At 41.7% G+C, this 25,313-nt stretch overlaps 1 protein-coding gene across 2 annotated transcripts in view; it reads right to left on the reverse strand.

The window, feature by feature from the left end:
* Nucleotides 1-3,235: 3,235 nt before the first annotated feature.
* Nucleotides 3,236-25,313, reverse strand: part of COPZ2 (coat protein complex I subunit zeta 2) — a 63,712-nt gene continuing 41,634 nt past the window's right edge. For both annotated transcript variants that reach the window (XM_089674338.1, XM_089674339.1), the window contains 2 exons: nt 7,369-7,420; nt 3,236-3,532 (listed from right to left, as the gene is read on the reverse strand). In XM_089674338.1, coding sequence (XP_089530464.1) covers nt 3,437-3,532; nt 7,369-7,420 — 148 coding nt within the window. In that variant the 3' untranslated portion in view covers nt 3,236-3,436. The remainder of the gene's footprint in view (nt 3,533-7,368; nt 7,421-25,313) is intronic.

Here is a 25,313-nt window from a genome sequence, read left to right on the forward strand (position 1 = left end):
TGGTGTACTGGCGGGCAAACTGGCGCTACCTGGGAGGGGCGCTAACTCTATCGGAAGTCACCAGCGACACTGATACAGTGATCAGTAAAAATTGGTTCACTGAACAGTGACACTGGTGACAGGGCAGTGAAGGGGTTAACTGGGGGGGGGCGATCAAGGGGTTAAACGGGATTACTGGTGTACTGGCGGGCAAGCTGGCGCTATCTGGGAGGGGCGCTAACTCTATCGGAAGTCACCAGCGACACTGATACAGTGATCAGTAAAAATTGGTTCACTGATCAGTGACACTGCTGACAGGGCCGTGCAGGGGTTAACTGGGGGGGGGGCGATCAAGGGATTAAACGGGATTACTGGTGTACTGGCGGGCAAACTGGCGCTACCTGGGAGGGGCGCTAACTCTATCGGAAGTCGCCAGCGACACTGATACAGTGATCAGTAAAAATTGGTTCACTGATCAGTGACACTGGTGACAGGGCAGTGAAGGGGTTAACTGGAGGGGGGGGGGGTGATCAAGGGGTTAAACGGGACTACTGGTGTACTGGCGGGCAGTCTGGCGCTATCTGGGAGGGGCGCTAACTCTATCGGAAGTCGCCAGCGACACTGATACAGTGATCAGTAAAAATCGGTTCACTGATCAGTGACACTGGTGACAGGGCAGTGAAGGGGTTAACTGGGGGGGGTGATCAAGGGGTTAAACGGGATTACTGGTGTACTGGCGGGTAAACTGGCCCTATCTGGGAGGGGCGCTAACACTATCGGAAGTCGCCAGCGACACTGATACAGTGATCAGTAAAAATTGGTTCACTGATCAGTGACACTGGTGACAGGGCAGTGAAGGGGTTAACTGGGGGGGGGCGATCAAGGGGTTAAACGGGATTACTGGTGTACTGGCGGGCAAGCTGGCGCTATCTGGGAGGGGCGCTAACTCTATCGGAAGTCGCCAGCGACACTGATACAGTGATCAGTAAAAATTGGTTCACTGATCAGTGACACTGGTGACAGGGCAGTGCAGGGGTTAACTGGGGGGGGGGGCGATCAAGGGATTAAACGGGATTACTGGTGTACTGGCGGGCAATCTGGCGCTATCTGGGAGGGGCGCTAACTCTATCGGAAGTCGCCAGCGACACCGATACAGTGATCTGTAAAAATTGGTTCACTGATCAGTGACACTGGGTGACAGGGCAGTGAAGGGGTTAACTGGAGGGGGGGGGGGCGATCAAGGGGTTAAACGGGATTACTGGTGTACTGGCGGGCAAACTGGCGCTATCTGGGAGGGGCGCTAACTCTATCGGAAGTCGCCAGCGACACTGATACAGTGATCAGTAAAAATTGGTTCACTGATCAGTGACACTGGGTGACAGGGCAGTGAAGGGGTTAACTGGAGGGGGGGGGCGATCAAGGGGTTAAACGGGATTACTGGTGTACTGGCGGGCAATCTGGCGCTATCTGGGAGGGGCGCTAACTCTATCGGAAGTCGCCAGCGACACTGATCAGTAAAAATCGCTTCACTGATCAGTAACACTGGTGACAGGGCAGTGAAGGGTTAACTGGAGGGGGGGGGGCGATCAGGGGGTTAAATGTGTCCTAGAGTGTTCTAACTGTAGTGTAGTGCTTGTGTACTCACTTTTTGGATGTCTTCTTCTCTGTCTGGAACGGAATGTGTCCAGGCAGAGAAGAATGACATCATATCCTGCCCTGTGTGTATGTCAACACAGGACAGGATAGGACAGGGACCGATCATGTGATTTCAGCCAGAAATCACTGGCTGAAATCTAATGATTGATCCCTCCTGGATCAAATAGTGTCACCCGCGGGTCGGCGGGAGCGCGCGCGCGCGCCCCCTCCCGGCGAAAGCGTCAGGAGCGCGGAACCCGTTTTTAAACGTGGTTTTGCGCTCCACTGCCGCCCTGCACACGTATATACACAGTGGCAGGGCGGCAAGCGGTTAAAGTGCAACTTCAAAACCCTCTGCCAGAAGCACTGATCTCCAAGCCAGAACATAACATATCAGGCATATATACTGTAAACTGCATTGGTAAATATATACACTCACCGGTTACATTATTAGGTACACCTTGCTAGCGCCAAGAAAATATCCCCCACACCATTAACCCACTACCACCCTGAACCATTGATCCAGTATGGATCAATGCTTTCATGTTGTTTACACCAAATTCTGACCCTACTATATGAATGTCGTAGTAACCAGTCTGCCCATTCTCCTCTGACATCAACAAGGCATTTTCTTCCACACCACTTCCGCTCACTGGATATTTTTTTCTTTTTTGGACCATTCTCTGTAGAACCTAGAAATGGTTGTGTGTGAAAATCCCAGCAGATCAGCAGTTTCTGAAATACTCAGACCAGCCCATCTGGCACCAACAACCATGGCACATTCAAAGTCACTTAAATCCCCTTTCTTCCCCATTCTGATGTTCAGTTTGAACCTCAGCAAATTGTCTTCACCACTTCTAGATGCCTAAATGCATTGAGTTGCTGCCATGTGACTGGCTGATTAGCAATTCGTGTTACTAAGCAATTGAACCGGTGTACCTAATAAAGTGGCCAGTGTGTGTGTGTGTATGTGTATATATATATATATATATATATATATATATATAAAACCAGACCTTGAACCACCCTTCATACATGGTTGTCTCTCAATATAAAATCAATCTCACACTGAGCCTATAGAGGGCAAATATTCAAGTAAAATAATTTGATCTTCAAATACTCAGCCCAAGAAGTTCAACAAACCGCAGGTGTAATGTGGCAGCACATTGCAAGGGGATTCGGTATTTGAATAAACAGCACATAAAGGTCATAATAACAGCATGCTGTTCATATATGCAGCTCGTTGAATTGAATAGACTGCGGATGTATTGTCTCCACTTGACGGATTTTCCCCTGGATATTCCATCCAAGAGTATATTAACAGTCATATGTGAAGCCAAGTCCAATGATGTACAAATATATTGTGTCTATTAAAAAGTTAGATGGTATATGTCATTGGATATAATAATACGTCTTACACTAGAGATGTGGCGGCTGTATATTTTCCTTTTACAGTGCGTTGTGCATATACTGTACATATCTGTTCTGGCAGGAGTGAAGAGGAGATCCAAATAAAAGGAGGGCACCTGTTAATAGCACCTGCATTCGTGATGCACTTTTTTCTGATATGGTCACTTTTTCAAACAGCATCTTTTTTAAAGTATAAAGTGCTACCCAACACTTTTTGTTAATGTTATTTTTATTTTTTAAAGTAATGCACCGTTCAGTTTTTTCATTATCCCATCTGATTAGTAACCATCGGTCATTCAAGATATGGAGACTCTACCTCCTATATACACATATATAGTTGAGGCTGTAAAAAAAAAAAGACATGATTGATCACATGACATCCCCTGCCTGTACTCTGGTCAAGAACTCAGTATTAGTCCATGACTGCTCTTCTTTGGGGCTCTTTTTGTTCATTGCTGCCAGTGATATAATCAAACAGCACAAAGCCAAATGCTGGTTCTGAGATAGTCTGTAATGAAAAAGAAGAGTTTTATTGCAATACATTCATACATTGCTGTGACTATTGTGATTTATCATTTTAATTCCTGATCCTTGGACATGCTGCATGGACCTATCTTTTGAAGAGTATCATTGCAATACTGCTGAGGGTAGAGGAGAATAGGATGGAAGTCCCGGTTATATTTATGTCTGTGTTCCCATTCTAGAGATTTACCCTTATTCCCTGTCTGTAGAAGAATTAAAGGGGAACCCCCCCCCCAAAAGATGAATGGACTATCTCGGCACCCAAAGGACAAACACAGTCATAAAAACAATATATTTTATTAATACACAGAATTTTTTGATCAGACATGTACACGAATCCGTTCTAAAATCACATAGATTTAACCGCATGATCTCATAATTCACAAATGTCATAGTGGTTACCACGGGATAATGTTGACTCCGCCACATGTTTCGCAGAATTAATCTGCTTCTTCAGGAGGAAAAGTCAAACTCTGAAATAGAATCATAACAATCAAAATACAATATCTCATAGAATTGCATATAATACATATTACACAATAATATCTCAAAATCTATAGATAAATTGCTTACCAATGTGAACTCATGACAAATAGAGGGGGCCAAACAGGGGCACCTGCAAACTCCCCCACGGCGGACACGGGGGGCAAAATAATGGGCACAGTTACATGTAAGCCATCCATACGACTAGAAAACATCAAATATCTCAGCCAGGAGGGAATTAAAGATACCCAAAAGGTTAGTATCAGGCCATAACCTGAGATCTAAGGAGACCACAAGCAAGGGGTTGAAGATGTCCATTCCGACCAAACATAGACAAGACCCCATAAGCAAAAACCTATAAGCATATATAAAAAATGATTCTAAGTAGGTATATAACCAGCCCAAATAAATGAGCCTAAAAAAGTATCTGCAACAAAGGGCCTAACCGGCATTCCTTATGCACAATACCTTAGATTACGTAGAAATTGTAGAAATGAGAGTGATTTTGATCAACAGGTGGCTGCCCTACATGAACGCCTTTTGTTAAGAGGCTATTCACAGACCACTCTCAGGAACGCTTTCAACAAGGCCAGGAGACGTGACAGAACCTCTTTGCTATATGATCCACCTCATAGAACAAAACAAACTATGGTTAAAAATAGTAACTAAATTTTCTGCTCATCATGGTCAGCTCCGTATTCTTTCCAATCACTGGCATCCTGAATTGGTTTTTCGGCATGCCACTTCTATGAAAGATCGTTTGACAAGTATTCATTATTTACATGAGCCACGGTTCTCTCCTGGTCCCCGGGACACTTTTCATTGTGGCTCTTGTCCACGTTGCCCCTGGATTCAGGAGGATACTAAAATCAAACTTCCTAATGGTGAAATATTTTCAACACGCACTTTTGTGGATTGTGGTACCAGAGGGGTAATTTATTTGATGATTTGTATCTGCTGTGTATTTTATGTCGGCAAAATTATCAGAGAACTTCGCCAACATATAGGTAATCACCTTCATTATTCATCTAATGGTAAACCCACTACTATGGGACACCATATAGGTTTATTCCATAGATTTGACTGTACAGTGGTCAAGTTCATGGTGTTGGAGGTAATCCCTGAAAATCCACATGGTGGCGATTGGGAACGTCTAATTCTACAGCGTGAAACCCTGTGGATAGAGAGACTCAACACCACTATCCCCCCTGGTCTCAATGAATTATTAACTGAGTTATGCAGGTGCCCGTCTGGCCCCTTTTATTTGTCATGAGTTCACATTGGTAAACAATTTATCTATGGATTTTGAGATATTATTGTGTAATATGTATTATATGCAACTCTGTGAGATATTGTATTTGATTGTTATAATTCCATTTCAGAATATTCTTTGACTTTTTCTCCTGAAGAAGCAGATTAACTCCGAGAAGCATGTAGAGGAGTCAACATTATCCCCTATCAGGCGTGGAGTTGTAACCATTATGACCTTTTTGAATTATGAGATCATGTTGTTAAATCTATGTGATTTTAGATTCATGCCTGATCAAAAAATTATCTGCGTATTAATAAAAATATATTGTTTTTATGATTGTGTTTGTCCTTTGGGTGTCAAGATAGTCCATTCATCTTTTGGGTTTTTTCCCCCCTTTAATTCTTCTATAGTCAAAATGAATGGAAAATTTCCCCAATGAAACAGCAATAGACAGAAAAAAACACTTTTTATATGTATAATGGAAAACAATTTAGATCTGCTATTAGGTTCCTCGTATCTGCCTTCCTTCACTGGTGATGATCATTAAACTCATTTCTTGTGTTGGTGTCCCAGGGATAACATGTGTGGGACATACTTCCAGTACAGTCACAGACAGCAATAAAAACAAAAATAAACTGTCAATATTGTTTTGACTAGTGCTGGCCTGAGGCCATGGTATCTTTATCAGATTTAAGTCCAGACTTTGACTAGCCTCTCCAAAACCTTAATTTTGTTTCTTTTGATCTATTCAGAGATGGACTTTGCTGACATGTTTTGGATCATTGTCCTGTTGCATAACCCAAGTGTGCTTGAGCTCACGAACTGATGGGTGGACATTCTCTTTCCGGATTTCTGGTAGAGCGCAGAATTCATGGTTCCATCAATTATGGCAAGTCGTCCATGTCCTCAAGCTGCAAAGCAGCCCCAGACCATTACACTATCACCACCATGTTTGACTGCTGGTGTGATCTTTTTATAAAATGCTGTTAGTTTTACGCCAGATGTAACAGGACACACAACTTTCAAAAAGTTCAACTTTTGTCTCAGTCCACAGAATATTTGCCCAAAAATCTTGGGGATAATTAAGATGTTTTTTTGACAAATGTGAGACAAGACTTTGCTCTTTTTGGTCAGCAATGGCTTTCACCTTGGAACTCTCCCATGGATGCCATTTTTGCCCATTCTCTTTCTTATTGTTGAACCATAAACATTGACCTTAAGTGAGGCCTCCAGTTCTTTAGATGTTATTCTGGGTTATTTTATGACCTCCTTGATGAGTCGTCATCGTGCTTTTGCAGATTTTTGGTAGGCCGGCTACTCCTGAGAAGGTTTACCACTGTTCCAAATTTCCAAATGACGTGGCCTCTGCAGCTTACACATGTATTTGCAAATGTGTACAAACTAAACCCCTGGTTTTAACATTAACTGTTAGACAGGACAATTCAGTTTGTTGCAGGCTGGCTGGTAAGTGAGCCGGGAATTTTATTTTGCCCTTCCATGTGCTCCTTGCTGCAAAGATCAGTTATAAGTTGGGACAGTTGCCATTTTTTTGTACTGTTGATATACTGGTGAAGGGTACACTGGACACCTTCGCTGCCATTGTACTATTTGCTCGGTGTCCAGTGTGCCCCTGTGCCTTTAAAAGGAGTGGGCTCCCTCCAGGCATACCTGCCCTCAATCTATCCATTATTATTTATGTGCTCCTACTATGGAGGCTCTCAAAATTTATAGTGTTAGCACTGCAGAAAAATTCTGGGGTGCCATGACGTGGCCTCTGCAGCTTACGCATGTATTTGCAAAAGTGTGCAAACTAAACCCTGGTTTTAATGTGAACTGTTAGATTGGACAATTTAGTTTGTTGCAGGCTGGCTGGGAATTTTTCCTGTTGTTGTTTGAAATGGTGTGTAGGACCTCCACAAAATCAAAAGTCAGCTTTCATTAGTGTGGCTACCTTATTCAATATATTTAGCATATATTGGTAAATGCTCATCATTGGTCTTTGCACTACATTATAACTGAATGCTAAATTCCAGGCAAGTTGCTATGTATACAGTATGTACAAACATCAGCAGGTTTTCCTTTATTACCTTGAAATTGAGCCTCTGAATTACTTGCTGGGATTCACTCTCCAAGATGACCCTGGAAAAAAATATAATATTTGAGGGAAAAGAAGATACGTTAATAACACAAGTCATTCATACATTGCAGGCCATGTAGCATACAGTATATGAACAGCCATAAAAATGCGAACCTATATTTACGCTCTGATTAGTTAAACTCATCACTGAAGCAAAGATCTGAACTATATGGCCACAGAAAATTGAGTTCAGGTGTTTCCTTTCTACAGTGTACAGTACAAAGACTTTTTTATACAATTTGCAATTCCAAGCTTGTGGCAAGAGTTTTAGGAAAGATCTTTTTTAAAAAAGCCAGTCTTGATTGGGCTTTTACAATTACTGCGGAAACATGTATGTGTGGTTAATGTGTGGTCTCACTTTAGCTTTTTTTTTTATGTCCAAATCAGAGATCAGCATTCACTTGAATTTTGCTCATTGCTGTCTCTCCTTGTCCTTATCACACATCACAGAATGTATAACAGTATAAGTAGAAAGCAGGGGCAGACTGACCATTTGGAAACTCGGGCACTGTCCGGGGTCAGTAGGGGGCCCCATGAGATGCCCCTGGTACCTTTTTCATCGGCTTTTTTGAGTATGGGCAAGGACATGGGCCCCATGATCCCCTTTTGCCCAGGGGCCCCATGAGTTGTTAGTCCGCCCCGGTAGAAAGACTACATTTACTGTAAAATCTGGGTCAAGTAAGTTAATTTCCTCTTTTATTTGGTCCTATTAGGCACTTGATGGGGGAGAGCTGGCAGGAGTTTGAGGCATTCTATATGTTCCCCATTATTTCTGCTGTAGACATGGACGTACAACTTCAAATGTTTCATTGCATTTCTTATACTCCAGTGAACCTGTACTCCCTAGGGTAACATGCTCCTCAGTCCTTCTTCAAGGGCTGTTAGGAAGATGCCTTCTTTTTTAACATAGTCTGGGAATGCAGTGCTATTTTTGGCATCAGACCACCTCATTTGTTTGGTCTACCAAATATAGTGTCACCGGAAACATGCCTTCTGGGCCATTTGGGGACATATCTGTAACATGGTGTCCTCAGGTTCTTATGCTAAAAGGTGTATCTTACTTAAAATATACAGTGGGGCAAAAAAGTATTTAGTCAGCCACCAATTGTGCAAGTTCTCCCACTTAAAAAGATGAGAGAAGCCTGTAATTGGCATCATAGGTAGACCTCAACTATGAGAGACAAAATGAGAAAACAAATCCAGACAATCACATTGGCTGATTTGGAAAGAATTTATTTGCAAATTATGGTGGAAAATAAGTATTTGGTCACCTACAAACAAGAAAGATTTCTGGCTCTCACAGACCTGTACCTTCTTCTTTAAGAGGCTCCTCTGTCCTGCACTCATTACCTGTATCAATGGCACCTGTTTGAACTTGTTATCAGTATAAAAGACACCTGTCCACAACCTCAAACAGTCACACTCCAAACTCCACTATGGTGAAGACCAAAGAGCTGTCAAAGGACACCAGAAACAAATTGTAGACCTGCACCATGCTGGGAAGACTGAATCTGCAATAGGCAAGCATCTTAGTGTGAGCAAATCAACTGTGGGAGCAATAATTAGAAAATGGAAGACATACAAGACCACTGATAATCTTCCTCGATCTGGGGCTCCACGCAAGATCTCACCCCCTGGGGTCAAAATGATCACAAGAACGGTGAGCAAAAATCCCAGGACCACACGGAGGGACCTAGTGAATGACCTGCAGAGAGCTGGGACCAACGTAACAAAGGCTACCATCAGTAATACACTACGCCGCCAGGGACTCAGATCCTGCAGTGCCAGACATGTCCCCCTGCTTAAGCCAGTACATGTCCAGTACATGTCCGGTCCCGTCTGAAGTTTGCTAGAGAGCATTTGGATGATCCAGAAGAGGATTGGGAGAATGTCATATGGTCAGATGAAACCAAAATAGAACTGTTTGGTAGAAACACAACTCGTCGTGTTTGGAGGAGAGAGAATGCTGAGTTGCATCCAAAGAACACCATACCTACTGTGAAGCATCGGGGTGGCAACATCATGCTTTGGGGCTGTTTCTCCGCAAAATGGACCAGGACGACTGATCCATGTACAGGACAGAATGAATGGGGCCATGTACCGTGAGATTTTGAGTGCAAACCTCCTTCCATTGAAGATGAAATGTGGCTGGGTCTTCCAACACGACAATGATCCCAAACATACCGCCCGGGCAACGAAGGAGTGGCTTCGTAAGAACCATTTCAAGGTCCTGGAGTGGCCTAGCCAGTCTCCAGATCTCAACCCCATAGAAAACCTTTGGAGGGAGTTGAAAGTCCGTGTTGCCCAGGGACAGCCCCAAAACATCACTGCTCTAGAGGAGATCTGCATGGAGGAATGGGCCAACATACCAGCAACAGTGTGTGCCAACCTTATGAAGACTTACAGGAAACGTTTGACCTCTGTCATTGCCAACAAAGGATATATAACAAAGTATTGAGATGAACTTTTCATATTGACCAAATACTTATTTTCCACCATAATTTGCAAATAAATTCTTTCCAAATCAGCCAATGTGATTGTCTGGATTTTTTTTCTCATTTTGTCTCTCATAGTTGAGGTCTACCTATGTTGCCAATTACAGGCCTCTCTCATCTTTTTAAGTGGGAGAACTTGCACAATTGGTGGCTGACTAAATACTTTTTTGCCCCACTGTAACTAAACGCAAAACTTTCTTTTTAGTTTTGGATAGAGTGCAGGAGAATTAGAACACTTGTCAATTTTTATTGCTGTCTGTGCCCCCGTTAAGAAGATTCACTCTTTCTATTTGTCCTGTTTAACATTATGATTGAAAGTAAAAGAAAATCCCAAATTTTGGGTTGTCCCCAGAAAAGTAATAGTGGGGAAATCTTCCAATGGGGACACTAGTTCTGGTGAACTGGAGGTCCCTAAGGAATTCCCTTAATTTGCAGGGATTTCCTCCCACTTCCTGTTTGTCTATGGGACAGGAAATGAAGGGAAATCTCTGCAATATGACACAGATGGCGAAAAAAAAATCTGACAGGGGCTATAACCCTTCTTACTCTATCCAAAATGGAAAAAAAGTTTTACCTACTGTTTCACTTTAATTGGAAGGTGCCTTACCCTTCATCAGGTCCTATGTGGATATAGAAGATAACCCCGTTCTCTCCCTCTACAAGTTAATATATGCAAACAGGGGCCATCTGGCTCTTTTTGACAAAATATGGGATTGTGGACCTCCTGGGGTATTGTTACTTGTTACTGTTATGCAAAATCAACATAGAGACTGGAGGGTTAATCCACTAAGCAGTAACATACAATGTGTCCTTTTGCCATAAGGATCATTATTTTCAACTTTTATTGGCTGTAATTGCTAAAAACAAATGGTCTCTAAGGCAAATAACAATCATTATAGCTTACGAAATTGTGTGTATTATCACTATGATAATGGGCACTTAATGGGGCCCAGGTTACTTATAACAAATTGATGTTTGCTTCTTCTCTGGGCTAAGGCTACACTGGTGATTACATTTTTTTTCCTGGGAGAGTTAACTACTTTTTGGCAGTTAACTCTTTGGTAGCACACTGAAATCAATGTGTTTCCCAAAGATAATTGTCAACAAACAGTTCAATCTCTCAGTAGTGGGCTGAATGAGAGAAATCTAGCCATGTAGGGCTTGCTTAATTCTGAACACCGAAGTGCTCATTACTGGACTCTTCCGTGTTCATTAACAAACCCAAGCTCATTTATACACTGAAGGAGATTGGTAAACATGCATATTGTGTTTATGGATCTCCTTTACTTTCTTATAATGAACATGTGAATACTTCACCTTCTTGCTCACCATCCTGAACAGAAAAGCCAGCGATAAGACCAGCATGAAGCTAGGACCCCAGTTTTACTGCTGGTATTGATACAGCAGGAGGGCATACAAGGGGGAAGTCACATTTTTTATGAGTGGCTGTGATCGCTGGCTTGATTCCAACTATTGATGAACTGCAAGTCTTGTGGACCATTTTGCTATAAGTTCATGGTTGTTGCAGCAAACTTGAGCATATAGTATAAGGGAATGCAGCAAGCATATGTAGTTTTGTCCTGACGTAATCCTGGTGCAGTAAAAAAGTTAAAGCTGGACTCTGAGTATACTGTATCTAAAATCTTTCTTTGCAGTGGGCTCCCATCCCCACACTGCAAAGGTAAATGCTTGTTTTGTCTAAGGGGGCTGAAATAAACATAATACCTCATCCCTTGCTCCCCCACCACACTTCTCCGTTCTCTGACATTCTCAAAATGTGGACAGACCTTTGCCATCCTCACATACAATGCAGTTTACCAGTTCTTAGATGCAATGGCTGTATTAGTTTTTTGGGTTTTTTTTCCTTTAATTCCTTTACTGTCACCTAGTGATCGTGCCAGTAACACACATGGTGTCTAAGCTAACTCACTGTTCTTTATGGCGGGAACAGCATTGTCACCCTAGGTTGCTCTCCTGATTGGGACTAGAAATGTGTCCTCTTCTCTTCATTTGCATTACATGGGGGTTGGTTGATGAAGTTACAGGGATACTGAATTTATGGCAACATTAACAGGTATTTTTTTTTTAACTTGCAGAAAAAGGAAGAACCAACGCATCCAGCTACATAAGGGTAAGCTACATTATATAAATTTTTTTTGTTTTTAGGGATAAAATTACTGAATTTATTGATTTGTTTTTTATTTTAGATTATTTTTATATTTACTTTTCCAAACATATCAGAAAGGTATGCTTTCTTCCTGTACAGGTGGTGACATTAAATTAAAGTGGTTGTACACCCTCACATATACTCAGTGAAGTGACTGGCCTCAGGTGATACACAGACATTAAACAAATCCTACTGCTTTTGTTGTACCTGTTTATCTACATCCATTCAAACTGCAGAATTTACATAGGATCTCTTAGCTCTGAAAAGCAGAAGGCAGGAGCTGAAGTTACATCAGTGAGGAGAGTTCTGAGAGTTGATTGGAGGGAAGAGACCCCCCCCCCCTTCACACAGCACACAGGAACAGAGTTGAGGATGTCAATCACAGGTTGTGCCCTCCCGTCACTATTTTTCTCTTGGCGTCAGGAAACTCATCAGAAGTGACTCTTGCTTATAGCAGAGGAACAAGGCAGCAGACAGAAATGACACTTAGTGCTCTTAATTCAGACAAGCACACACTACAGAGGGATATGCTTTGTTCATATTTCATGTCTGAGGTATACAACCACTTTAATAATTTTCTGCAGTTTGTCTTCTTTTTGATTATTGACACAGGATTTTACATAATTGTGCATGAATGGTTTTCACATGCAAACGTTCTCCATGTATATGTATGGTTCATGAAGCGCAACCTTCTTAATTTACTATTATATGCACCTGCAGTTTGCAGCTGTGATTTTTTTATTGTTTGATATTCATATCTTGTGGCGCTACCCTAAAAATATTTTTTAAACGTTCTCCATGGAGTGAACACTGGGCCTGTTTTACTAAAGGCTATGTGCAAGCAGTCAAAGTGTACAGAATTTAATATGTACCATGATTTAACAGGGCACAGTGTATAAATGCAGAATTAACTAAAAAGTGTGGTATAGTGTAAACTGCAGCATCCAAATGTACCCCAGCTAAAACAGGGCATGTCTACATTGAAATGTTCACACAGCTATCATTAAAGAAGACTGTGAAGACCTTAAAGTGGTATGAAACCTAAAAGCAAACAATTATTATACTGCAGCTTACCATTTCTTAGATGTGATGGCTGCATTAATTTTCTTTTTTAGGCTTTATTTCTCCTATTTTCATCTGATGATCCGACCAATAAAGCTGTTGATTTTCAACAGAACAAGCTCTCTAGAAGAATGTGTCAGTTACAGAGATGAGACAAACCATTTACCACTAGCAAGGGTGCTTAAAATGACCAGCTTTTATTTATGTAAAACCTTTATCCCGCCCCCCCCCCCAAAAAAAACTGTTTGCTGTAACTGATTATAAAGTATTAGCTGGGGTTTGGCTTGAATGTGTTAGTGTATTTAAATCTGCTAGTGTATCTAACACTCTCCTTCCCCCAGACTGATGACACTGCTGTTCAAAGGTGCCCCCTGTGCTCCTTCATCCACAGTGGGGGCACTCTAATACAGGAGGTGTGTTACTGGCCAGATCAACAGGTGAAAACAGGGGGCAAAAAGCCTAATAAAACGAATGCCAATACCACATCTAATGACTGCTAATCTGCAATATATGACATTTTTGGTTTTGAGTTAAAAACAGCTTTAATTATGTCTAAAGCCAAAATTTTTAAAAATTATTTTGGATAGAGTAAGGGATGGTTATAACCACTATCACTTTTCGTAAGGGAGATTTCCACTCACTTTCTGTTCTGTAGACTCAACAGGTAGTGACAGGATATCTTTCAGGGTTAGGGTAATCCCCTCTTAGACTGCTGTCCCTGGAAAAAGTGCTACCATTCAAAAATTTCTTCTCTATACTTTGTTTAAGGCCTTAGTGAACTGCACACAGAATATTACACTGCATGTGCGTGCATCTTTATCTGCAGTAGTGTGGGTGGTGTACAATATTTCATACCCTGGAGCTTAAAACAGAGATTCCAGTTATATATACCTGTATGTGTGTAGCATTTATTCCTACAATAGCATAGTGTATTTTTTTTTTTTTTTTGCAAAATGTCATACGGAGTATGCACATTTAATTGCTTCTCAAGCTAGTTTATTTTTCTTTTTTTTCATTTAATTTAGTCTTCAGAAATGTTATTTGCATTTGGCAGTATACCTTATAGGAAGAAAAGGCACAAAAACAGCCTTATGTGCATGCTTAATGCCTACAGCAAACTAGGCATTGAACATTAGTGAAACCAAATTTTGCATATACTTTAAGGATGTGTCCCTTTTCTTATTTATTTACTTTAGTAAATTAGGCCCACTGTTTTAGACAAAAAGGCAGGGAAGAAGATTTTCTTCTTGAAATTGGACCCTGCAATGTATTGTCCCCATCAGCTTTGCACCCTTGCATCCTGCAGTATTTAAATACATTTACTGCATGTTCCATCTGATGTACAGTCAGGTCCATAAATATTGGGACATCGACACAATTCTAACATTTTTGGCTCTATACACCACCACAATGGATTTGAAATGAAACAAACAAGATGTGCTTTAACTGCAGACTGTCAGCTTTAATTTGAGGGTATTTACATCCAAATCAGGTGAACGGTGTAGGAATTACAACAGTTTGCATATGTGCCTCCCACTTATTAAGGGACCAAAAGTAATGGGACAATTGGCTTCTCAGCTGTTCCATGGCCTGGTGTGTGTTATTCCCTCATTATCCCAATTACAATGAGCAGATAAAAGGCCCAGAGTTCATTTCAAGTGTGCTATTTGCATTTGGAATCTGTTGCTGTCAACTCTCAAGATGAGATCCAAAGAGCTGTCACTATCAGTGAAGCAAGCCATCATTAGGCTGAAAAAACAAACCCATCAGAGAGATAGCAAAAACATTAGGCGTGGCCAAAACAACAGTTTGGAACATTCTTAAAAAGAAGGAATGCACCGGTGAGCTCAGCAACACCAAAAGACCCGGAAGACCACGGAAAACAACTGTGGTGGATGAGCGAAGAATTCTTTCCCTGGTGAAGAAAACACCCTTCACAACAGTTGGCCAGATCAGAACACTCTCCAGGAGGTAGGTGTATGTGTGTCAAAGTCAATAATCAAGAGAAGACTTCACCAGAGTGAATACAGAAGGTTCACCACAAGATGTAAACCATTGGTGAGCCTCAAAAACAGGAAGGCCAGATTAGAGTTTGCCAAACGACATCTAAAAAAGCCTTCACAGTTCTGGAACAACATCCTATGGACAGATGAGACCAAGATCAACTTGTACCAGAGTGATGGGAAGAGAAGAGTATGGAGAAGGAAAGGAACTGCTCATGATCCTAAGCATACCACCTCATCAGTGAAGCATGGTGGTGGTAGTGTCATGGCGTGGGCATGTATGGCTGCCAATGGAACTGGTTCTCTTGTATTTATTGATGATGTGACTGCTGACAAAAGCAGCAGGATGAATTCTGAAGTGTTTCGGGCAATATTATCTGCTCATATTCAGCCAAATGCTTCACAACTCATTGGACGCCGCTTCACAGTGCAGATGGACAATGACCCAAAGCATACTGCAAAAGCAACCAAAGAGTTTTTTAAGGGAAAGAAGTGGAATGTTATGCAATGGCCAAGTCAATCACCTGACCTGAATCCGATTGAGCATGCATTTCACTTGCTGAAGACAAAACTGAAGGAAAAATGCCCCAAGAACAAGCAGGAACTGAAGACAGTTGCAGTAGAGGCCTGGCAGAGCATCACCAGGGATGAAACCCAGCATCTGGTGATGTCTATGCGTTCCAGACTTCAGGCTGTCATTGACTGCAAAGAATTTGCAACCAAGTATTAAAAAGTGAAAGTCTGATTTATGATTATTATTCTGTCCCATTACTTTTGGTTCCTTAATAAGTGGGAGGCACATATGCAAACTGTTGTAATTCCTACACCGTTCACCTGATTTGGATGTAAATACCCTCAAATTAAAGCTGACACTCTGCAGTTAAAGCACATCTTGTTTGTTTCATTTCAAATCCATCGTGGTGGTGTATAGAGCCAAAAATGTTAGAATTGTGTCGATGTCCCAATATTTATGGACCTGACTGTACATTAGTTGCAAACAGCATGGTCAGCTGGCTGTGTAAGGGTTAAATAGGGTCGATGCTGGAGGTATTTATTGTTGCAGGCAGAAATGTTCAGACATATTTATATAGTTTACTAGATAGTCATAGGCACAGGTCCATGTAAATAATGGGGAACTTAGTCTCACATTTTGTTTAAAACTTCCTGCTGACCCCATAATGCACATGTGCATGCACAGCCACCTGAGTTTGTGTGCTTAGAATGCGCTTCCAATCATGTGACTGCCACAGCACAGAGGTCACATGATAGAGAAGCCACATTGCCTCCTGGACATTAAAACCCACTTATAGCTGACCTTCACCCTAAATTAAATTAATTTTCCCCTGCCTTCTACCTCTCTCACATTTAAATATTATTTTTGTTTTTTACTATTCAGAGTTTAGAATGACGTTTGCCCTCACCCCCCTCCCCCACACCCAATTCTGCACATGCACAGATGTGCTCAGGCATAGAGCGCTATCTCTTTCCCATGCATGTGCAAAGACTGGGCTAGTATGCAAGTCACAAAGCTCGGTGTGTCTGCACATGCACAGCAAATGCTGCACGGGTGTGCCACAGGGCTCTGCCAGGACCTGAAGGTGGGTTGATCCTGTTTGCACATTGGTGCATGCACCAAAGTAACAAATATGGCAGGATTATGAACAAAAGAGGACTTGTTCCTCTTCAAAGGGCTGCTGAGAGGTGGAATGAATGGGTAGCTGTTTCCAGCCTGAGGAACCCTTGAAATAATTTTCAGATTTGAGGAGCCTCTGCTAAATCAATTTCATTGGTGGTTAGTAGGAAGAATGTCCCTTCCCCACCTCCTTATAGCAGTGGTCAGAATGCCATCATTACAAAGAGATAAAATAAACATTAGGTTCATGCAGCAAAGCAGGCACCATCAGATGAGAGGTCAATCTTCCGCTGCTCAAGAAACCCCTGGCAATATCTCTGGAGGAGCTCTTGTTGGAAGTAATCAGTCAAGCAGACAGAATTTTATCAATGTATGTTATGGTTTTAAAAGTCTTGTTCCTATGCATAGCAATTAAATGTCTGCATGGGACAGCCATATTTGTTTATTACATATGCAGGCTCTGCTTCCTGCTTTGCCCTATTGCTTTGCTTTACTGTTGTCCTCTTTGTAGACAACAAGCCTAATATCAAGCATCATTGAAAACAGTGTGCTATACACCTGGGATTTTGTTCAGCAGCATCTGACTAGGGAGACTAAAGTCAACAATACACAGAGGATCAAAACAAGAGAAATTATTGTGATTGTAAAGGTTGTAATTGAAAAAATAAATTGCTATTCAGTACTTATCTTCTCTGTGCAAAGATTTTGCATAGAGCAGCCCTGATCCTCGTCTTTTTGGGTCCCCCTCTGGCAGTTCTGGCGTCTCCCCCCTGCCCAGTACCCCCAGTAGCAATCCTCTTGCTATGGGGCAATCAAGCAGGCTCGTTCCCGAGTCACACTCCTGTGAATGGTCATTGTCACTCGGCCCTGCCCCCTACTCTCTCCTCATTGGCTTACTGGCTGTCATTGTCAACAGCAGGAGCCAATGGCTCCCACTGCTTTTTGAACCAATGAGAGAGAGACCTGGGAGAGCCTTTGCTCTCAACCACATTAATGGATTGAGATGGGGCTCAGGTAAGTATAAGGGGGGACTGGTCTTTCTCCTTTAGAACCACTTTTATCTATTCCTCCATGCATGCTAAACAGCATGAGGAATTCTCGCTACCAGGTATTGTATTCTGCAGTAGCTGCTTCATACTCGGAGAGTGCCTGTATCTAATTGGATGTAGACACTTTTCCTGCTGATTTATTTGCTTTAGTAAACTAGATCCACTGACATTTTAAACAAAAAGGCAGGGAAACAGATCAATTCTTGAAATTGGACCCTGCATTGCCTTGCCCATCTGAGGAGGGCTGCACCCCTGAAGCATCTCCTTTGGTTGTCGCTGTCCTGGTTCCCTTGGCTTTCCTTTGGCTGTGCATTTTCTGAGGCGCTGGAGAGTATATACGTTATCCTGCATTGCCTTGTCTCAATGCAGTGTCTCCATTCCGGGTGAGACAGCCTCTACCAGTGAGGGAGATGTTGTCAGCACTCCTTTTGCCAGCAGTCCATCTTCCACAGCAACAAGAGCAGACATGCACCACGGAGGTCCCTATACTGTGCAGAGTTATGGGAGGTGAAGAGCTAAGTCAAGTTTATGTGTGGAGCCCACACTGTGTGCACAGCGGGGTTCCATTCCTCTACTGGGAGATAGGTAATGGAGAATGCTGGGCAGGTGGAAGTGGACATAGGCTCAGCGTGTCCCTCCAAATTGCAGTAAACTACAGTGAAGGTGTACATTGACATGGGGACCCAAGAGTTAACTGGAGGACAGTTATGATGCAAGTGTACATGGTGTACATTCATCTCTGAGAGTGGAGGCCTGCTTTAAGGTTGAGTATTCCCCCACAGCAGACCCAGGGCGTTTATGGTAATGGTAAAGATAATGGTGCCCCTTGTGTAAAAGAGAGTGATCCTGTACAGGTGCCTAGCGCAGCCCAAAAGAACCCCCTCCGGGGGCAGCCCTCTTATGTGACCCAGACTTGCTGCCCAACGAGTTAATGGAAAGCATGGAGGAAAGGTCCATCATCACCTGATGCCCCTATGGTTACAAGCTGACTAAAGAAGACATACATATTTGCAAATTAGTTTTTTTATTTTCTGCTGCCCTTTTGGACATAGTTTCACACAGACCAGCAGCGCAAGGCTCAAACAATGTGTGAGCCTCTTCTTTACTGGCAATACAGTAGAATGTTATTTTTTATTTTTATTTTGCACTCAGGAAAAGTAACATTGATCCATTTAACATAACAATTCTTCATCTATTCCAAAAAAAATGTGGTACTTTTTTCATTAGTTGGGAGCCATAGGAGAAATGAGAAAGAAATGTATTTATTTTACAGGTATTTATTCCATGTCAGAACTTTTTATATTTGTCAGAAAGAAACTGATTTATGTATTTTAGGCGGTCCATTTTTTTGCAATAGCGTGGAGTAGACCAACATGTCATTGTGTTTGTGTTTCTGCATCCATGAGAGGACAATATAATCTCAAAAGTATTTGTGAAAGATGGATAACTCAAAAGACAGCATCAGTCTTATAACTAACAACAATATTTGACCATTAGATTGTACAGATTGTATTTATGTGAGATCGGTGAGAGAGGGTTTCATTAACACCAAGGGTGGAAAGTTGAGGCTGACTCAGACATTGAAACCACATTCCTCTGCCTCCTTACTGGCTCTTAAGGCAGAGGGTCACCTATGAAAGGTTTTACACCCAGTTGGAAGAGGGGAGTTGCAGCCCACTACAAGACCAATGTAAATTGTCCCTCTCAGTCAGATAATAACAATAATGTCTCCCGGATAATGGAAAAGTACCAAAAATGTATCTTTGGCCTCTGGATGATTTGTTTCAAATACCATTTAATTAGAGAAAAGATATTACATTTAAGTCTACATATTAAGCAGTGGGATTTTTTTTTGTAATAATATTACATTTTAATATACTCTGTAGACAATAGTCCTGTGTAGAATATGCATGATCACAGTCCTCACTGGGCATCTCATTTTGGGTGATAATGGCCCCTGCACATGTTCCCTTATCTTGGAAAGTAACTTGCCCTCTTTCCTCTCATTAAGATACAGTATATATCCCTGACAAATTTGCTTTTGCTACTCTGTGCTGCCAAGCATTTTAGGTATTAAAAAAGCCGCTTTGGTTTTTCTCTCAGCAGAGCTAAGGAAAAGTATCCAACCACTTATGACACTTGCAAAAAATTGAGGCATGATGGTTAGGGGCGGGATCATAGTGAGTTGGCCGTCAACCTTTTTTTCTGTCCACCTCCTGTAGGCATCTGTACAGTATATAACCCACATTCCTGAAGTTTATCATGATGTTTATTGCCCTTAAATAGACCCTAAAATTATTAATGCTAATATTTATAAATATTAATAAATATAAAAATAAATGTGTGTGTGTGTGTGTGTGTATATATATATATATATATATATATATATATATATAAAATCATGGGGCCCCATAGAAGAATTTTTGGGACACTTCAGAGAACTCTCTACTGTTAATGTTAACATAAAATATTGTTCTGATCAAGGACAGGTAGCAAGAGAGCTGTCAGCAGAGTCAGTACACTGCTAGGGACCAATGCTGTGAATGGATGTTGTCAGGGCAGAGGGGGCAACAATGCAGGGAAATAACTAATATGTTTAGTATACAGTGGGGATCGAAAGTTTGGGCACCCCAGCTAAAAATTTGTATTAATGTGCATAAAGAAGCCAAGGAAAGATGGAAAAATCTCCAAAAGGCATCAAATTACACATTAGACATTCTTATAATATGTCAACAAAAGTTAGACATATTATTTACACTTTCAAAATAACAGAAAACAAAAAAATGGCGTCTGCAAAAGTTTGGGCACCCTGCAGAGTTAATATCTTGTACTGCCCCCTTTGGCAAGTATCACAGCTTGTAAACGCTTTTTGTAGCCAGCCAAGAGTCTTTCAATTCTTGTTTGAGGTATCTTTGCCCATTCTTCCTTACAAAAGTCTTCCAGTTCTTTGAGATTTCTGGGCTGTCTGTCACGCACTGCTCTTTTAAGGTCTATCCATAGATTTTCAATTATGTTGAGGTCAGGAGATTGTGAAGGCCATGGCAAAACCTTCAGTTTACGCCTCTTGATGTAATCCCCCGTGGATTTTGAGGTGTGTTTAGGATCATTATCCATTTGTAGAAGCCATCCTCTCTTTAACTTCAGCTTTTTCACAGATGGCATCAAGTTACCATCCAAAATTTGCTGAAATTTTATTGAATCCATTTTTCCTTCTACTCGTGAGATCTTCCCTATGCCACTGGCTGCAACACAACCCCAAAGCATGATTGATCCAACCCCATGCTTAACAGTTGGACAGAGGTTCTTTTCATTAAATTCTGTTCCCCTTCTTCTCCAAACGTACCTTTGCTCATTCCGGCCAAAAAGTTCAATTTTAACCTCATCGGTCCACAGAACTTGTTTCCAAAATGCATCAGGCTTGTCTATATGTTCATTTGCAAAGTTCAAACGATGATTTTTGTGGTGAGGACGTAGAAGAGGTTTTCTTCTGATGACTCTTCCATGAAGACCATATTTGTACAAGTATCTCTTTATAGTGGAATAGTGTACCACAACTCCAGTGTCTGCCAGATCTTTCTGGAGGGATCGTGCAGTCAAACGTGGGTTTTGAATTGTTTTTCTCACAATCCTGCGAGCTGTTCTGTCTGATATTTTTCTTGGTCTTCCAGATCTTGCTTTAACTTCCACTGTTCCTGATGACTGCCATTTCTTAATTACATTCTGAACAGAGGATATTGACATCTGAAAATGCTTTGCTATCTTCTTATAGCCTTCTCCAGCTTTGTGAGCGTCAACTATTTTCAGTTTCAGTTTTCTAGACAACTGCTTAGAAGAACCCATGGTGCTGATTGTTGGGGCAAGGTCAGATGAGTCTGGGCATTTAAAACCTTTGAGATTGACATCACCTGGTCTTCCCAGACGATGATTGAGAACAATCCATGACACTGGCAGGTCTCAGCTTTGCAAAGGGGGCAGTGCATGTTATAAATTCTGCAGGGTGCCCAAACTTTTGCAGACGCCATTTTTTTGTTTTCTGTTATTTTGAAAGTGTAAATGATGGAAATAAAATCTAACTTTTGTTGACATATTATAAGAATGTCTAATGTGTAATTTGATGCCTTTTGGAGATTTTTCCATCTTTCCTTGGCTTTTTTATGCACATTAATACAAATTTTTAGCTGGGGTGCCCAAACTTTCGATCCCCACTGTATATATGCAACTGGGCTAAATTCAATCGTAGTTCTTGACCACAACAACATTTGTGTAAAACCACTGAAGTGCAGATCTAGGACAGGCCTAGCTGTTTGGTCCCAGGTTTCATTGCCTGATAGGCACACAGCAGCTAGACACACAGTAGTTCACAGTCACTCAAGTCAATAATTAGGAGGTGAATGTCCTTTTACAGTTTACTGGCTTAAAGAACTGGGATAGGGTGAGCCTATACTCTAATAAACTTCACCAACTTGCAGTAGAGGTCACTAAGTCTGAACTATTTGAGGTAAACAAGCGGTCACATGACCAGAATGCCTGCTTATGCCTCCCAGTATTTAGAACATTTAAAGGGCCAGGAAGGGTTATTGAACACTTTCCAAGCCACCGTATACTAACCTTTTACGTGCCTGTTCCATTTAATACACAATAACCTTTTACTGGGTGCCCCATCACTCCATATTATCCCTTTACTGTGCCCTTACCACTCAGGGTAATGCTTTACAGCATAACCCTTACCCCCACAGCATAAGCCCTTTACTATGCAACTTCCAGTCACATTTTCTGTATGCTTTACAATCACTATATCATTTTTGAGTACTTCTGTGTCAGCGTACATCAAAATGCAAAGTGATAACCCATCTAAAAGAGCATAGTTGATAAAAAAAAATAGCACAAAAAATAACAAAATAAATGGGGAACTGAACACAGAGACCATGATGGCAGGAGCATAATGTCTCTCCACATGAGCTGGAGAAAAGTTTTGCTCTTACAGATGAACCTGCAACTGAAACGTTCACCTTCATATACCCATTGGGTCTGGGGAAGCGGTGGCATCTGCCCAGCAAGATGGTTCTTGCCCTTCTATAGCCTAAGGGCAAAACTGGCCTGAAATCTATAAGGGAAGCCCTGGTGTGAGCTTCTGCTAAGATAGCCACTTCATGTTTGCAAGACATTATGCCCTCCGAAGAGACCATACTGGATATAGAATCTACCCAGCTCTCTCCAAATGGACTGTGCTCAACCCTTGTTCCCCTCAGACAAAATGCTCACTTTGGACAAATGTGAGACACTAGTGTAGAGAGCCCTGGACCACATGTCCAATCACTTCACAGATCTCCAAGGAATACAGGACCTAGGATACAGGACCGCATACCCACTCAACTAACACTACTACAAGCATAATAGGGAAATTGAATATCCTATGGATGAAAATACATCCCTGAGAGACAAACTGGAGAATGCCAAAAACAGGCACCGCAGGTCCAGTTTCTGAGTTTGGGCCCCCAAACCCATCACAGACTTAACTTCTACTGTTAAGGTACTTTTTCAGGAGCTTACCCCAAACCTCCCAAGTAAGTGCACAGAGCTCTACCAAAAGATCTGCTAATGACCCACCATGGGCTATTATTGTAGAAATGCATTATTTTGCAGTAACAATAACTGCTTCAGGCTGCAAGGGAAGCATCCTCCCTATCATTTCAAAACAGAGCTTAGGCCTCACCTGCATATCTTGATAGCCCTACCTCCTCTTAACTTCACCTTCCCCCTTCTCTTCCTTCTTCCCCCCTTCTTCCTTTTTTTATCCTCCCATTTTTCTTTTCTTTTTCTTTTCCTTCTTTCACATTTTCCTCAAGTTTTTCCCTTCCCCTACCTCCATTTGCCCCTCCATACTTGAAGAAATATCACAAGATGTTTGTCTGCCACCACACAAACATTTTTCAGCAATGGCAGTAATTGTGGGCAGATATAGTATGCCTCCAGAAAACCCACTATTTACATATGGCAAATGCCAACACCAAACATAAAGGCGTTTTGATAGCATTTAAAAACCCTGTTACGTCACTTGTCACAAAGGAATCTGTGACCATTCTGAGTGCATCACCTCTTGATTAGAACAATCCAAAACACCCTAATGACCACTGCACCCTGCACTCTGAATTCTGACCAGCCCTCCTTTTCCTTTTTATTCCCACACCCAAGGTCTGCTATTTCTCATGAGCAACTCTAATTTTACTCTAATTTTAAGCCTTTGACCCTTATGAAATGCTTGTAATTATACTTCAGTATACCACAGTATCATTTGACAAAAAGATCTAAAAACACTGAAGCAGCAGACTTTGTCATCCTCAAAACTTTTAGCCATGGCCATAGACCTTAAAAAGTGTTTGACCTGCTGTCCTGGAAATACCTAGAATGTTATGTCTTACACAAATAGGGTTTCATAGGCATTTCCTCACTTTGGTCCACACAGTTTATCATATGCCACAAACCTTTATTAAATATGCTGGATTCTGCTCCATCTAGTTCCCTATTCTCACTACCACTCACCAGGGCTGTCTTTCTCCACTATTATTTGTGGCTATTGAGCTTAACAGCATAAAACCTGAACTCTCAGGGTGTCAAGATAGCTAGTTATCCACACGTCTTTTTGCAGATGACCTAATAATGTTTTTCTTTCCATTGTACATTTTTCTTTCGGTATATCCACACAGGCTTTGCTTCCAAAAACTTTTAAATGGTTCAAATTTTGAGTCTTTCCAAACTTTACTGCAGTTCTCCATTGGCTGTTACAGACCCTAGAGCAGTGTTTCTCAACCCTTTTTCAGTCAAGGCACCCTTTAAAATGGACAGTCCAGAGGCACCCTTTAAAATTATGAACAGTCTTGAGGCACCCCATTCTAAAATGAAATGAAAAGCTATTCTAATGATTTTATATAACACAGCACCATCCACACATGTAGGACACCCAACATTAGAGGTGATTTATATTTCTAAACCAAATACACTTCTGCACACTGGTACTGACTAGTATTCCATTGTTTCTTTACTCCCTCAGTTTCTCTCCATCACTAAGCTAATGTGACCCCAGCACTGATGGAAATGGGTAGGGGAGGGTCAAACTAGGATGCTGTGCATGCAGCTGACATCCTTCTTCTCAACTGATGATGTCCTTGGTTGTCAGGATGCCGGCAGATAGAAGGTTTTGGTGCACAATGAAAACCTGTGACTTTGTGTAAAAAAATTTTAGACATTTTGCCAAGGCACCCCTGAAGAAACCTCAAGGCACCCTGGTTGAGAAAGACTGCCCTAGAGTCAGTCACTCATCCTTTGTTTCCTTTCTAACATTAAGGGCTCGTTCACACTTGACTGTTTTTCCAACGCCCCTATAGCGTTTGACAAGCGTTGGTCTGGCGTTTGCGAAGCGTTTTTAATGTTCTGCAAACACCGCATGCGCGGTTTAGCAACGGTTGCTAGGCGTTAAAACCGCCCCACA

Source organism: Staurois parvus, unplaced genomic scaffold (assembly GCF_062004578.1).
Source record: "Staurois parvus isolate SC_StPar_1 unplaced genomic scaffold, SC_StPar_1.0 ptg000151l, whole genome shotgun sequence".
Taxonomy (NCBI): domain Eukaryota; kingdom Metazoa; phylum Chordata; class Amphibia; order Anura; family Ranidae; genus Staurois; species Staurois parvus.